Source organism: Callorhinus ursinus, unplaced genomic scaffold, assembly GCF_003265705.2.
Source record: "Callorhinus ursinus isolate GAN/ISIS: 27379988/994484 unplaced genomic scaffold, GSC_fseal_2.0 scaffold39, whole genome shotgun sequence".
Lineage (NCBI taxonomy): Eukaryota > Metazoa > Chordata > Mammalia > Carnivora > Otariidae > Callorhinus > Callorhinus ursinus.
This window is the reverse complement of record NW_027397101.1, coordinates 955,406-970,628: the sequence shown is the minus strand read 5'-3', so window position 1 is coordinate 970,628 and position 15,223 is coordinate 955,406. Positions and strand designations below refer to the sequence as shown.

General features: G+C 42.9%; 1 protein-coding gene across 4 annotated transcripts in view; it reads left to right on the top strand.

Moving 5' to 3' along the window:
- The window catches only part of FRMD3 (FERM domain containing 3), a 319,301-nt gene that overhangs the window by 85,589 nt on the left and 218,489 nt on the right, over nucleotides 1-15,223 (top strand). Inside the window, exon 1 of one of the 4 annotated variants that reach the window (XM_073880660.1) lies at nucleotides 14,477-14,585. The exons of the other annotated variants lie outside the window; for them this stretch is intronic. Coding sequence (XP_073736761.1) covers nucleotides 14,505-14,585 — 81 coding nt within the window. The 5' untranslated portion in view covers nucleotides 14,477-14,504. Of the gene's footprint in view, nucleotides 1-14,476; nucleotides 14,586-15,223 lie in introns of those variants that run through there. 4 annotated transcript variants of the gene reach the window in all.

Sequence of the window (15,223 nt, the reverse complement as noted above, 5' to 3'; positions counted from 1 at the left end):
ACTGAGGACTGACTTCACTTCCGTAGAGCCGAAGGATGCATGGTTTTTGAAGGAAATACTAAAGACAGCCCATAATGCTTCCTATGGTGCCTGGGAAGATTTGAAGAGGACAGGCTGTATCTTATTCTTGTCTTGAATGTTCCAAGGCAGTCTGGCAGCCCTGAGTGTCTGGGGGACTCATCAGTCATCGTATTGGTGACATGGAGGCTAAACTAGACCTAAGCTTGATTTTATGTGTAAACATGGTCACTTTGGTCAAGGGCAGGGGAAGATCATTGGCTTGTCCGGGGGGGGGGAGCTTGGAAAATCCTGGCCTTCTGGTGGAGGTCGAACCCCAGCCATGGCCATGCTCATGCGTCTCCACACCCACCGCTGGTAAATCTTGGTGTCCCCGCTCCACTGCAGTTACTGCAACATGTTCACGATGTGGAAGGAACGTCAGGCTAATCAGCTCCAAGTGCAGACTAGATTTTTTTCCTTCGCATTAATTGCGGCATTTGAACACTATTTTTTAAAGTAAGCAGAAACAAAGAAATATATTTTTAGTGACTGAAATACCCTTGTTTATTTTGGAAACGATAAATGCTAATGTCAAAAAAATTAAAAGGAGCCCAGTAATCTGCTTCCATGACTTTGAAAAATATTCCTTCAAAAGGAACAAACAAAAATATTGTTTCTTGCTTATCAAAGGAATGCACTCTCATTAGACACGATACAAAAAAACTTAGAGTTATGAAAAGTCATTTGTGATTCTGCTACTTAGAGATAATCGGTTAACGTTTCCTTCCATTTTTTCCTGTATTTATGTCTCTTTATATATACATCTAAAGCCACATATATTTTTATGTTGATAGCATATCTTCATAGATTAATGAGAAGATTAGTATGAACTACTGAAGATTTGAGGTTCCAAAGGGATATTCCAGATACACCATTGGGAATAAAGATGGCAAGGTAAAGAGTTGCTGGTGGATAAAATGGGAGGGATAGAGAGGGGGAAAGAGAGAGGGGGAAAGGAACACTGGCTGAGTGTTGACTTGGGATAGGGATAGCGCTGGGCATTTACTTTACATGCTGTGATTTCTGTTACTCTGGGAGGTAGGCTTACAGAGTCAGGGTTCTCAGGGATAAGAGCTCAGGCTTAGGGGCCATTTGGATCCAAATTTGCATCTGGCTTTACTTCCTGCTAGTTTAGAGCCTCATTTTTCTCATCTGTGAGATCCATATAAACCCTCCCTATGGTCACTGTATAAAGATGTCATGCATGCGAAGCACTTACACCCACATCCAGCAGGCCCTCACAAAGGGTAACTCTATCTACTGTAATTCTAAATATGAGTCAACTGAGTCTCAGAGAAGGGGATATGCCTAGGATTACACAGCCAGTAAGTGGTGAAGACAGGACTTGAACTCCAGGCTGTGGTGCTTTGGAGCTCACATTCTTTATATTGCACTAGGTCGATGGCTAAGAAAAAGGATTATATTTATTCAATCAGTAGTCCCACATATTTCATTTCTTCCATATTAAACGTCCATAGGGGTTGGGTGCCAGTGCTTGGGAGTTCATATGGGCCTTTTCTGGCAACTTCCGGGAAAGTGAAGCATTCTGTCTGTTATTTGGGTGTCAAGCTCCCGTCTTTGGGGGCGTCTCTAGCTGGTGGCATCTGCGGATAACGAGGAAGAAGAGTTAATGTATGTGTTTGTTTTGCCTAGAAAATGGCAATGGATTTCATGCTTAGGGGTGCTTACTACTATTTAGCAATGAAGCTTTTTTTTTTATACTAGATTAGGAAACAGATGTTTTCTGGTCCATTGAAGAGTTTTAAGGGCTGGAAATACTTAAGAGTTATTTTCCAGGGCTGTTGACCTCAATTCTTGGATTATGATTATTCTGGCTGGGACCCAGCACTCTAGAGCTTTTAATCGGCAGAAATTCTTTTGTGTATTTATCCTACTCTGCTCAAAGTGACCTTTTAAATCCTTAATTCATGGAAGCATAGTTCAGATACAGGAACTGGCATTATTTATTTTTTCTCCTTTTAAGTCTAAACAATCAATGTATCAGGGTCCTTGCCTGGCGAACTGCCTTAGGATCGGTCTATTCAGTTCAGTCCAAACCTTTGATTTTTTTTTTTTTTTTTTTAGGCATTCCCACCTCCCTTTCAAAGGTGGCATTTTGAAATAATAAAAACAGAATCACAACTGCTAGAATTCATGGAGTACTTATTCTCTTAGTCAGAATGGGATAGGTCATGCTGCAGTAACAAAAGCAGTCCCATGTCTCAGTCGCTTAATACTACATTTCTTGTTCATGCTATAATGCACTATTTGGGTCTCCAGAGGGTTTCTGCTCACCACGGTCACGTAGTGACCCAGAATGACAGAGGTTTCATCTTGCGTGCTTCTGTGACCACCATAGTAGTGGGAAAGGTGGAATGATGAATGGAGTGAATCCCTCCCTGGCTCCTTAAGCTTCATTGACCAACGCAGGACACATGGCCAAGACCGACTTCAAATGGAGCCAAAAAGTACAATTCTGCCACGTGCCTGGAAGGAACGGAGTACCAGGATACACGGGTGCTGCCCTAATGGCCACCACACCTCCTGGGTACAAGACTGTGTCAGGTGCCTCACGTAGGTCATCATATATAATTCTGCAAGGCACGGGTTCCTATTTCCATTTGGCAGGTGAGAAAACAGTATTCGAGAGAGGTAAGGTGAATTGCCCACGGGCACATAGGGTTGGAATTGAAATCCTGTGTGTCTGCTACTAAAATTTACATACTTCCCACCATGTTGTACTGCCTTTGGTAGCTTAGACTTTCACCTTTTTCCCCAACTGGCCACTTCCTGTGGGTAATAATGTTGCCAGTTAATCCTTCTCCTGTCCTTCATTTTTATATGGACTGTGATTATCGAAAATTGCCCTGGGGGGCTGGGTGTGACAATTGCTGACGGCCCCGTGTGAGCGGTCCAGCTGAGAGCGGGTCCACCGCATCCCATCTGCGGGGATGTGGGGAGTCTTGAGGTCACTAGAGAAGGAATGGGGGTGTTTGGGGGCAGTCAGAAACTGGACAAATACTCTCCTTGGTCATTGGGATCTAGGGACCACCGCATGACTGTCACACCGACGTGCTCTAGTTTACATTTATAAGGGAAGCTTTGTGTTTTATTTAATCTAAGTGACAATTTCCTTGGGCATGCATTGGATTGCAGAATTAGAGTACAGGTGAAGTGCTCTCCTTGACATGACCCAGGCCAGGGGCCAGAAAGAAGCAGTACTCATTCACAGATGCCTTTTAAAGCAAGTTCACATGTGTCTGAGATGCAGCTCACACATGTGGGCTGGAGTCTGCAGGCATCTCCTCCCTTTATCCAGAAGCGTTTTCATCCTCTGGACAGTGGCCTTTTGCAGCTATTCCTTGTCGGCGAGGAAGGCTACACCAAGGCACAGCCTGGAGGCAGGAGCAATCCCTGACGGCCCCTGAACTGTGCGACATACGCAGTGCACAGGGTGAGGAAGCCTGTTTCTACATCTTGCCCTTGACGGGATGGTGTGGCCTAATTCACACTCTGTGTGGAGAAAACTCACTCTTTGCTGAGACATATACACTGGATAGAGGGAAACTATCTGTGCCTCCTCCTAAGCACCCATGGTCAAGAACCAATTTTAGGACCTCTTCTGTAAATACAGAAAAAGTGATTTCATGCTTTCCCCCAGATAGCTGGAAAGGGTTTATTTCAGTAGTTTAAAAAATAGAATTCCTAGGTTTTTGTCCCTTTGGGGGCAATGCTGTATGTACTTAGCCACCCCATGCTTTGTGGCTTGCTCTGGAAGGAACATTTTCTTTTTGGGGGGTGGGGGAATCCAGTAAGGTGTTTCCTTGAGTCGGATCTTTTCCTGGTATGCTTAATAGTAATTTAGCGGAAATTTTTAGCCTTGCGCTGGCACTTGCAGCCTCCCTAGGAGTCCGTTTATAGCACCAGAACAGCCAGTGCGGGGGAGGCAAGGCTGAGAGTGGGGGCCGAGTCTTCAAAACGAAGTGTGTTTCCCACACGTGCCCTCGCGTGCCCTCATTCTTTCTTCTCTGGCTTCCTTTTATTCCACACTGCCTTTTGTGCTCTTGAGGACACCCCTGCTTCATTCACGTAGCCTTGGGCTGTCACTTCCAATGACATGCACCTTCTTCCAAAATGGTAAGTCTGATTGGTGCTAAGAGCCCGGGAGCAAAAAAGAAATAGATGCAAGTGAGTCTTGTCTCTCTTCTTTGCATGTTATTCTGCTTCCATGGAAGACCCAGATCTGTGCCCTTTGGTTAAATGCTGAGCCTTAGTTAGCCTGGGTAGCGGATGGGAAGGTCTGTGGAAAGAGCCATTTGGTGTTGACTGGAGGAGGAGTCATGGTGACCTCAGTGGGTGGCGATTGACCAGAGACCACTGTGTGAGCCAGATGGAGCCTTCCCAGGCTTCCTCAGATTTTGGAAACAATTTTGAAGCTCAGACTTCCGTGAGAAAGAATAGAGCAGGCTTTTGTTTCCAGGACAGGAAGATGGGTGGACCAAATGGTAAGGAAAGTCTTGATGTATAATTTTTAATAAATTGGCATTATGATTCTTATACAAACATACACTGAGCCTGTGTCACCCATTTATTTAACTCATTAATGCAACAACTAACAGAATGGCAAAGCTGATTCAAGCAAGAGTATGGATACTTAAGTGTACGTAGTCAATTAAACCAAATCCTGAAATAAGATCTGCTGAGGCACAACTGAGATATGCAATGTTATATAAGGTGACAAAATCACAATCTTTGGCTCCTGGAACAAAAAAATGGGTCAGAAATCATTTGCAGTTTGTCCCTCTTCCATGAGCTAACATCTAACTTTACAGAGTCTGACCCCTAAGGAGTGATAAATATTAAGTCAAGCTAAGGAATCCTCTGTAAAGCATCAGGTACTCTTACGAGGCTTTGTCAGACAATGTTCTATATGGCTTGGAAAGGGTACCTAGTCATCATCATGCCCTATTTCCAAATTTCAGTTAATTTTTCTTGACAGTACCTATGGGACCATTGGACAGTCTTCTGATTTCTTGTTTGGTATGTATTATAAATGGTTAGCTTTTTCATGGGTATCTCTGGCCTAAATGTTGTCTCCATTTTCTCTTTCTTCCCACTGTATATATTGTGACTAATTTCAGGATGATGGCTCCTAGGAAAACCATCTGGATCAATATTCTTTTCCTGTCCAGCTCTTTTGTTGTTGTTGTTGTTTTTACCCCCTTGGTCCAGATTGGAAAACTTCAGTCTTAGGGTAAAAATGTATGTTTTTAAATGGCACAATTATTTTGGGGAAGGTATGATTTAGAAACAAAACTGTATTTTTATCTAGGTCCAGAACAGAGTTTTAAACAAATCTAATGAAGTAACTGGCTTCAGTAAAGGAAATGACTATTATATCTCTAAGTTTATTCATTTTTTTAAAAATGTTTTATTTATTAGAGCAAGAGAGAGTGCACGAGCAGGGGCAGGGGTAGAGGGAGACGGAGAAGCAGACTCCCCACTGAGCAGGGAGCCTGATGCGGGACTCAATATCCCAGGGCCCACGGATCATGACCTGAGCCAAAGGCAGACGCTTAACCAACCAGCCACCCAGGTGCCCATATCTTTAAGTTTATAAGCAACTTTTTTTTTTTATCCTTGAATTGAAAACTTTCAGATTATTTTTTTATTGCCTCTGGAAGCAAGGTTTTCTTTGCTAATGGGTTTATCTCTTAGGCATGAGCAGGTACACAACACACAGGCACACATACAATAAATCTTCTTAAGTTAGAGTTCATCAAAGAAAAATGTGTGATTAATTCAGACATGCTGGATTCTTATTTAGTAAAAAGCTAAATGTCGTGAAGCCCTTTGAGTCCTTTGTAATGCCTGTGTCAGTTACTTGATCTAATTATGTTTCAGGAGCTATGATTTGCCACCCAGTGCGATAGAATAACAAACGGTTATAATGGATTTCCATGGTCATTTCTTTCTTTTGGTAGGAACATCTCGTGGAAGATGCTGCAAAGTCAGGGTCCAAGATCAAACCTTAGGAAAGGGATTTCTGGGAATAGGGGTAAGGTAAGCTGGAGCCAGAGTAGGCTGGCAGCCATGAATCAGAAAACAAGACCCAACTCTGTATTGTCCACAAGATACATATAAAGACATATTTGGATTAAAAGTAAATGAATGGAGAAGGATGGACCATGCCCACACTACTAAAAAAAAAAAAAGTGGGAGTAGCTATATTAATTGCAGACAGAGCTGACTTCAGAGCAAGGAAGGAGAGCTAGAGATAGACAGTGGCATTACATGATAAAGAGGTCACTTGCTCTAAGAAGATTTAACAATCCTCAACATGTATGCACCTAACAACTAGAGCATCAAACTACATGAGCCAAAGCTGATAAAACCACAAGGAGAGGGGCACCTGGGTGACTTAGTCGGTTAAGTGTGTGACTCTTGATTTTGGCTCAGGTCATGATTTCAGGGTCATGAAATCGAGCCCCGCACTGGGCTCTGTGCTCAGTGTGGTGTCTGCTGGAGATTCTCTCCCTCTCCCTCCCCCTCTATTCCTGAAAATCTTAAAAAAAAAAAAAAAAACTTCAAAGAGAAATAGATGAATTATGGTTGGAGACTTCAATACCCCTCTCTCAGAAATGGGACTATAAGTAAAAGGAGTTGGTGTGGTGTGGGGCTGCCAGGAAAACATTGGTGCTCTGGGAATCCCCAGACATGTGCATGTACAGTGTGCTCTTTTTCTAATAATTAGTTTGTGGGGATTTAACTTTTATTTCAAGCCAGGTTCTAGGTTCTAGGGATTTCGGGGTTTCTCCATATTGTGGTCTGAGGACCATACTAGGGTCATTGGGGCAGGGGGTTGTTAAAAATATGTAGATCCATGGCTTTGACCTCCAGTTTACTAAATTGGAATCTGGGGTTGGGTGAGGGAATCGCCATTTTAAACAACCCCCACCCACCAGACAATTCTCATAATTTGAGAACCACTGAAATCGATGTTGTATTACTTCTGCCTCACCCCTCAACCCTTGTCCTGAATAAAAACAAAACAAATGAAACATTGTTTCATTGAAATCATCTTGACTTCTTGTTAAGGCAAAAGATTTCAGTTAAACTCATTCATACCAAGGAGTAAATGCCTAAAAGACAGTCTTCCAGAGGGTGTTTATGGTTTAGGGAAGGGTTTTGTTATCCAGGGTGACTCACCAGTGAGACCTGGCATTCAGGGAGAGATTTTGATCAGGAGCCATGAGCATTCCCCACTGGCCTCCTGGGTTGCTGTGGCTTTAGACCCACTTTTGAGAGGCACCAACTTTCTCTTACGTAGGATACTTGATTTCATAAGAAATTCTCTTGTCCAAACTAGGCTGGACAAGAGGATTTCCTGCCTGTGCCTGGATATTTGAGTTCAGTAGGCCCCTGGGCACATGTTGACTGAGAAGAAATAAAATGGAAGTCTGTGTGTAATGCTCATGTCATGTCCTGAGAGCCAAGCACGTTTACACCTCGAGTGTGTATTCCAGTCTTTTCTGCCATTCACGTGTGTGTGGGTGTGTATGTGCACTTATGTACATGTTGTATGTGATGATATGGTCATATTCTATAAACACATCAACACAGAGAGAAAAAAACAGTCATTGGTGTGATATTCCAATTTCTACAGAACTGAAGCCTTGAATGAGGAGCAGTACATAAGGGATTCAGATGTTAGCATCTTTTTTAAGATTTTATTTTTTTATTTGAGAAAGAGAGAGAGAGAGAGAGAGAAAGCATGCATGTACAGGAGGAGAGGGGGCAGACTCCCCATTGAGCAGGGAGCTGGACGTGGGGCTTCATCCCAGGACCCCGGGATCATGACCTGAGCCAAAGGCAGACGCTTAACTGACTGAGCCACCCAGGTGCCCCTCAGATGTTTAGCATCTTATGTTAAGTATAGTTTCCTTTTTAAAGGAAAGGTCATAAATTACTGATCCTGGTGCAACACTTTACCTCCTAACCCCCACCCCTTGTTCTACATTGGAAACCATACCAATCCCTGAGCTTTAAATCTAAGACATTGAGAGAGAATTGTTTATAAACATGGCTTGTGTCTGCTTTGGTATGAAATAGTTTGCTTTTTAAAACTTGTTAAAATGACTTAATGGTCTAGAAACTCCACTGCTACACAGCCTGTTAAGCATGAATGGAGGGTTGAGTTGCGGTTTATTGGACTCCTGCCGTGTGCCAGGTAGGGTGCCAAGTGCTTCACGTGCACCATCTCAGTTATTGGGGGACATTTGCCTCAGTTCACAGTTGAGGAAACTGAGGCTCAGAGAGCCAAGTGGCTTGTCCCAGGTGACACAGCCAGGCAGGGCCAGGGCCAAGATGGGAACTGAAGTCCCTTTGTGTCTAACATCATTGCCTGGGACAGCAGGTCAAATTCCTTTTTTTCTGGCCTTTGGAGACCAGTTGTTCGACATCCTAAAAGTGACCTTGAACTCCACCTGAGACTCAGGTGACCAAGGGTCCAGTAATCAAGGCACGGAACACCCTATCCAGGAGTGGTGTTCCTTTTTTAGTTTGGGGGGTATCCAATATTTGTGAAAGCAAATTGCTAAGTCTGTGGCCACAAGGAAAGAAGTTTATGAAGTGTTCCATCTCCCTTCTGTTCAGGAGCCTCAAACTGTGCCCCCTGCCGCTCTTGAGAAGAGGTGGGAAAGGGGAATTTGCAGAGCTGAGCGAGATGGTGCCTTTTGTACTCCTGCCCTTTAAAGAATGTTGCCGTAAGGAAGACAGGAAAGGCACAAGGCATAGTTCTGGGAGAAGGCCTAATTCTTCTTCTTATCTCACGGTCTCTCCCAGCCTCCTGCTTCCACCATTATTGCTGAACAAACAATTTTTTAAAAAATATTTTATTTATTTATTTGACACAGAGAGAGAGACAGCGAGAGCAGGAACACAAGTAGGGGGAGTGGGAGAGGGAGAACAGGCCTCCCGCTGAGCAGGGAGCCCGATGCGGGGCTCGATCCCAGGACCCTGGGATCATGACCTGAGCCGAAGGCAGACGCCTAACGACTGAGCCACCCAGGTGCCCTGCTGAACAAACAATTTTATGATGTGGTTCAAGGTCACTTCCACCCACGTCCTTTGTTAATATAATACACCAAACAAGCTCTCATTGGCCTTCTCACTGTCCCTAGTTTTTTCTTTTTCCTATGAAGAAACATTTTAAGAACAAAAATGATTCCAAGTGCTTTCATATTGCACTTGAACTTATATTGCATGCGCACTTCTATCCCTTTTATATAGTACTTGCAACCAGATATTTCAGCAGGTTTTCGGTCTGTGATCCCTGGCCTTTGTTTTAAAAGTTTAACCTGCTGGGCTCGGACAGCTCCAAAATTTCCAGAGGACCCAGTGCCGTGAGTGGCGTTTTCTGCAGTGCGGTGGTGGTGTTCATTATGATTCATACCGAAGATGCTGGAATGTGGGTGGGCTGTTGGGGAGCGTGGGCTGGCCAGGCTGTTGAGGGGGGGGGCAGCCACATGCAGGGCGCTCGGTCACATTCCTCCGGGGCCATCGGGCAAGCGTGGTGGCTGCTTGCCATCTGGCAGGGAGCTTCGCTCTTCTCCCGGGAGCGGATTCCTGGATTCCTGGATGCAGGGAAGCACAATGATGCAGGCAGATACTGCCCCCAGCTGAGTGGCAAGGCCAGAGCTGTAGAAGCAGTTTATGGAGGAAGTGGCCGGACTTCTGAAGGGATCATCGTCCTGGGAGGAGGCGAGGCATCCAGAGGGTGGGAGCATGGGGAAGACTCGTGAAATGCAGTGTTTTGAGTCCCACCCAGCTGGGCAGGGAGCCGGGGGAAAGGTGTAGGTAATAAATACATGGGTTGTTGGGTGCCTAGGGCTGCCACAGGCTCTCTCTGAAGAATCGCAGGGTTTCTCGGAATTGGGCAGAGCCCCACATTAACCGAGTGTCTTCTCCCTTCAGAACGCTGGGCTAGCAGCTGGCAAGCAAGCGTGTTTATGACTCAGTGGTTTTCTTTTGATAAGAGCTCATTCCTGAAAGGCAAATGGAAACTTCCGATTAGAACTCAGGCCAGGTCATGGGGTGAGATTATGGAGAAATAACACGAAATGCAGGCACAAAACTGGGAAAGCCAAGATAATAAGGGAGCGGCGAGATGGCGGAGATGAAAATGGGCTTTAGAATCAACAAATCAGAGAAAAGGGAAGGCCAAGGCAGGCGACACTTTTGACACCTTTATAGGTTCAGCAAAAGGTGATACTCCTTAGAACAAAAATAGCAGAGATATCAAATGTTTAGCCTCAGTGTTAACACACACACACACACACACACACACACACACACACACACACACACATCCCTAAACCACAAAGCTGTTTAAGATGATAACCTGTGAAATACAAAGTGAAAAGTTAAAAATAGAAGAGAAAGAAAGTCAGAATAGAATCAGGAAGGAAAGGATTGAAAACAAATTTAAGATAAACTCAAGCTTTGGAATTTAATTAAGTTCGTTCTAGGATTTTTAAGAAACGAAGATGATGTTGGAGAGCAGAACAAGTCTCCTAATTCATAATCCTGGAAATGTACTCGAATAAATTATTCACAGGGGAATAATAAACATTTGGAAGCACACATGGTGTGAGTTTCACGTTGCAAAACAAGAAATATATTATGCCAGTGTCACAATCATTTATGGCTGGAGGTCTTGTTGGATGAGGGAAGAAGTAGAACATCTAAAGTGGCTGATGACATAAAACACCCTGCTCTCCGACAGTCCCAACAAGTGACAAATGCACACATGCTTCTTAAATGGGTTCATGAAGAGCCCATGGATCCCATCTACAAGGACATGCTGATCCTGAACTTGCTGGGCATACTTTGCAGGGTGGAGGGGCTCTAATGGCATTTTATATAAATGACAATAAAACCACATTGTTCAAATTCCTAGGTAGTGATCTCAATGAACTAATTCCAGTAGAGGGGGAGCCCTGGCCAATGGGGCAGCCATGTCTGATTCTCCTCCAGCTCATTGCCATTCTTGTCATCAGCTCAGTGCTGAGCGAGTGTTACCTGATCAAGTGAGTTTTCAAGGGAGGCCAGCTTTTCAGATTTTAGGGGAAGTCTTCTAATTTTTGAATATTAACTTTTAGACATCAAAGATGTGGATACTGGGGCACCAGTGTGCTAACTCTGACTTCAAACTTTATTTTAAAAAATTTTAGGGGCACCTGGGTGGCTCAGTCATTATTAAGCATCTGCCTTCGGCTCAGGTCATGATCTCAGGGTCCTGGGATCGAGCCCCGCATTGGGCTCCCTGCTCTGCGGGAAGTCTGCTTCTCCCTCCCCGACACCCCCTGCTTGTGTTCCTGCTCTCGCTCTGTGTCTCTCTGTCAAGTAAATAAATAAAATCTTAAAAAAAAAATTAAAAATTTTAAACTGAAGTATAATTAACATACAATGTTATATGAGTTTCAAGTGTACAACATATTGATTCAGCAATTCTATATATTACTCAGTGCTTACCGTGATAAGTATAGTCACTGTCACCATATAATGTTATTTTTTTTATTTTTTATTTTTATTTTTTTTAAAGCTTTTATTTATTTATTTGACAGAGAGAGACACAGTGAGAGAGGGAACACAGCAGGGGGAGTGGGAGAGGGAGAAGTAGGCTTCCCGCGGAGCAGGGAGCCCGATGCGGGGCTCGATCCCAGGACCCTGAGATCACGACCTGAGCCGAAGGCAGACGCTTAATGATGGAGCCACCCAGGGGCCCCTCCAATGTTATTTTTTATTGACTATCTTCTCTATGCTGTGCTCTTCATCTCCGTAACTTATTTATTTTTTAACGGGAAATTTGTACCTTTTGATTTTCTTTATCTATTTCACCTAGCTCCTCACCCACCTCCCCTCTGGCAACCACCAGTTTCTTCTCTATATTTTGAGTCTACTTTTTGGTTTCTTTGTTTTGCTTTTTAGAATCCACATATAATTGAAATCATGTATTTGCCTTTCTCTGGCTGACTTATTTCACTTAGCGTTATACCCTCCTGGTCCATCCATGTTGTTGCAAATGGCAAGATCTCATTCTTTTTTAGGGCAAGTAATATTCCATTGTGTGTGTGTGTGTATCTATATCTATATCTATATCTATATCTATATATCTATATATATATAGTGTTTGATATAAACATGGGGTGCATATATTTTTCGAATTAGTGTTTTTGTTTTCTTTGACTAAATACCTACTAGTGGGATTACTGGATCATAAGGTAGTTCAGTTTTTAACTTTTTGAGGACCCTTCATACTGTCTTCCACAGTGGCTGCCTCAGTTTGCATTCCCACCAGCTGTGCACAAGGGTTCCTCTTTCTCCATATTCTTGCCAACACCTGTTGTTTCTTGTCTTTTTGATTCCAGCCATTGTAATAGGTGTGAGGGGATATCTCATTGTGGTTTTGACCTGCATTTCCATGATGATGAGTGATGTTGAGCATCTTTTCATGTGTCTGTTGGCCATCTGTATGTCTTCTTTGGAAAAATGTCTATTCATTTAATTGGATTGTTTGTTTTGTGTGTGTGTGTGTGTGTTATATTTTGGATATTAACCCCTCATCAGGTATATCATTTGCAAATATCTTCTCCCATTCAATAGGTTGACTTTTGCTTTTGTTGATGGTTTTCTTTGAGGTGCAAAAGCTTTTTCTTTTTAATATTTTATTTATTTATTTAATTGACAGAGAGAGAGAGACAGTGAGAGAGGGAACACAAGCAGGGGGAGGGTCAGAGGGAGAAGCAGGCTTCCTGCCGAGCAGGGAGCCCGATGCGGGGCTCGATCCCAGGATCCCGAGATCATGACCTGAGCTGAGGCAGTCGCTTAACCAACTGAGCCACCCAGGCGCCCCGGTGCAAAAGCTTTTTATCTTGGTGAAGTCATAGTAGTTTATTTTTGTTTTTGTTTTCCTTGCCTGAGGAGATATATTTAGAAAAATGTTGCTATGGCTAATGCCAAAGAAATTACTCTCTGTGTTTTCTTTTAGGAGTTTGATGGTTTCAGGTCTCACATTTAGGTCTTAAACCATTTGAGTTTATTTTTGTGTGTGGTGTAAAAAAAGTGTTCTAGTTTCATTCTTTTGCATAGCACTCTCCAGTTTTTCCAGCATCATTTATTCAAAAGACTGCCTTTTCCCCATTTGTATATTCTTGTGTTTTTTTGCTGAAGATGAGTTGACCATATAAGTGTGGGTATAGTTCTGGGCTCTCTATTCTGCCCTATTGAGCTATGTCTCTGTTTTCATGCCAGTACCACATTTTTTTGATTACTACAGCTTTGTAGTATATCTTTAAATCTAGGATTGTGGTTCCTTCAGTTGTGTTCTTCTTTTTCAAGATTGCTTTGGCTATTCAAGGTCTTTTGTGGTTCTATACAAATTTTAGTATTATTCTCATCCTGTGAAAAATCCTTTTGGTATTTTGATAGGGGTTGCATTGAATCTGTAGGTTGCTTTGGGTAGTATGGACATTTTAACAATATTGGTTATTCCAATCCATGAGTATGGAGTATTTTTTCATTTGTTTGTGTCATTTTTAATTTTTTTCATCTCTGCTTTATAGTTACCAATATACAGTTCTTTCTCCTCCTTGGTAAGGTTTATTGCTAGGTATTGTATTTATTTATTTATCTATTGGTGCAATTGTAATTGGGATTGTTTGCTTAATTACTCTTTCTGTGACTTAATTATTAGTATATAGAAATGCAACAGATTTCTGTGTATTAATTTTGTGTCCACAACTTTACTGAAGTCATTTATTAGTTCTAACAGTTTTTTTTTAGTGAAATCTTTAGGGTTTTCTATATATATTGTCATATCATCTGCAAGTAGTGACAGCCATACTTCTTTACCAGCTTGGATGCATTTCATTTCTTTTTTTGGTATGATTGCTAATGGCTTTAAATTTTAAAGGAGATAGCAGACAAATATTTCCTGACTCCTTGCTGTGCAAAGATAGAATTAAAAAAAAAATCAAGCGAGTTTGTGAAAGTAAAAAGAATTTTTTTTATCATGGTCATAAGTTTGTAATTTGAACAACTTGAACAGATATGTGAAGAGACTCATTGTGTGTCAGTCTACTAATTACTCTTTTAACTCTGAGCATTAGTCAGTTAGATCTTTGGCAGATGCAGTGGGCTGCGGAAGGAGGGGATAGTGGCAGAAATAGGGCTGTACTTTAGGAAGATCTCTTTGCACTGGTTTGTAGGATAAGGAGGAGGGATGAGGTAGAGGAGCAGGGAGATTGGTTAGGCAAGATGCTCTTGAAATTTCAAGTGGAGTTGTTGAGGCCAAGAGTAGGGGTAAAGCAATTTCAATGTGATAAGGAAGAGCTTGATGAAAGCATTGTGGTTGTACAGAATAAGACTGGATTTAGTAAGTGATGGGAAAACAGAGGAGTTCCTTGTGGTTGCAAAGTCTCAAGTCTAAGAAACTGGCAAATGGTGTCCAGGAGAAACAGTTGGTAAGTAGCTGGGTTCTGGAAGATCAGGGGTGGTGAGTTTGGCTTGGGATCTGTTGATTTACAGATGAGACATCAAGTCCGGATATAGAGCTTGAGCATCATCTGCCTCTCTGCTTAGAGGTCATGGTTGGATCTAGGGGACTGGTGAGTTCCCTAAACTACTGACAGACAGAGGTAAGAGACAAAGACCCAGATCCAGTGAAAAGAATAGGGAGTTCAGTGGAGTCCAAGAGAGAAAAGAATTTCAAGAAGTGGAGGACTGATGAGCTCCCACTTGGTACCTGGCATCATACACATTTTCTCACTGAAGCCTCATGAGGGCCCAGGAAGAGATGTGGTTGTCCAGCATTGTAGGTGAGGAAATGGGGAGAAGTAATTAGAGACTGGAAGTGGGATTTTGGCCCAGGCTGGGCTCATCCGAGGAGGTGGGTGGTAAAGGGAGTGAGGGAGAGCTCGGTGGTGAGTGCATATCAGAGCAAAAGAAAGGGTGCATCTGAGGATGTCATGGGGAGCATGTTTGTCACCGGAGGGGAAGGATCAAAGGGAGTGGGAAATAGTAAAGATGAAAGCTGGGGTTGGGATAAATAGTTGATGGGGCTGAGCTGAAAAGCAGGGGCATAGATGGGGTCAAGAGAGAT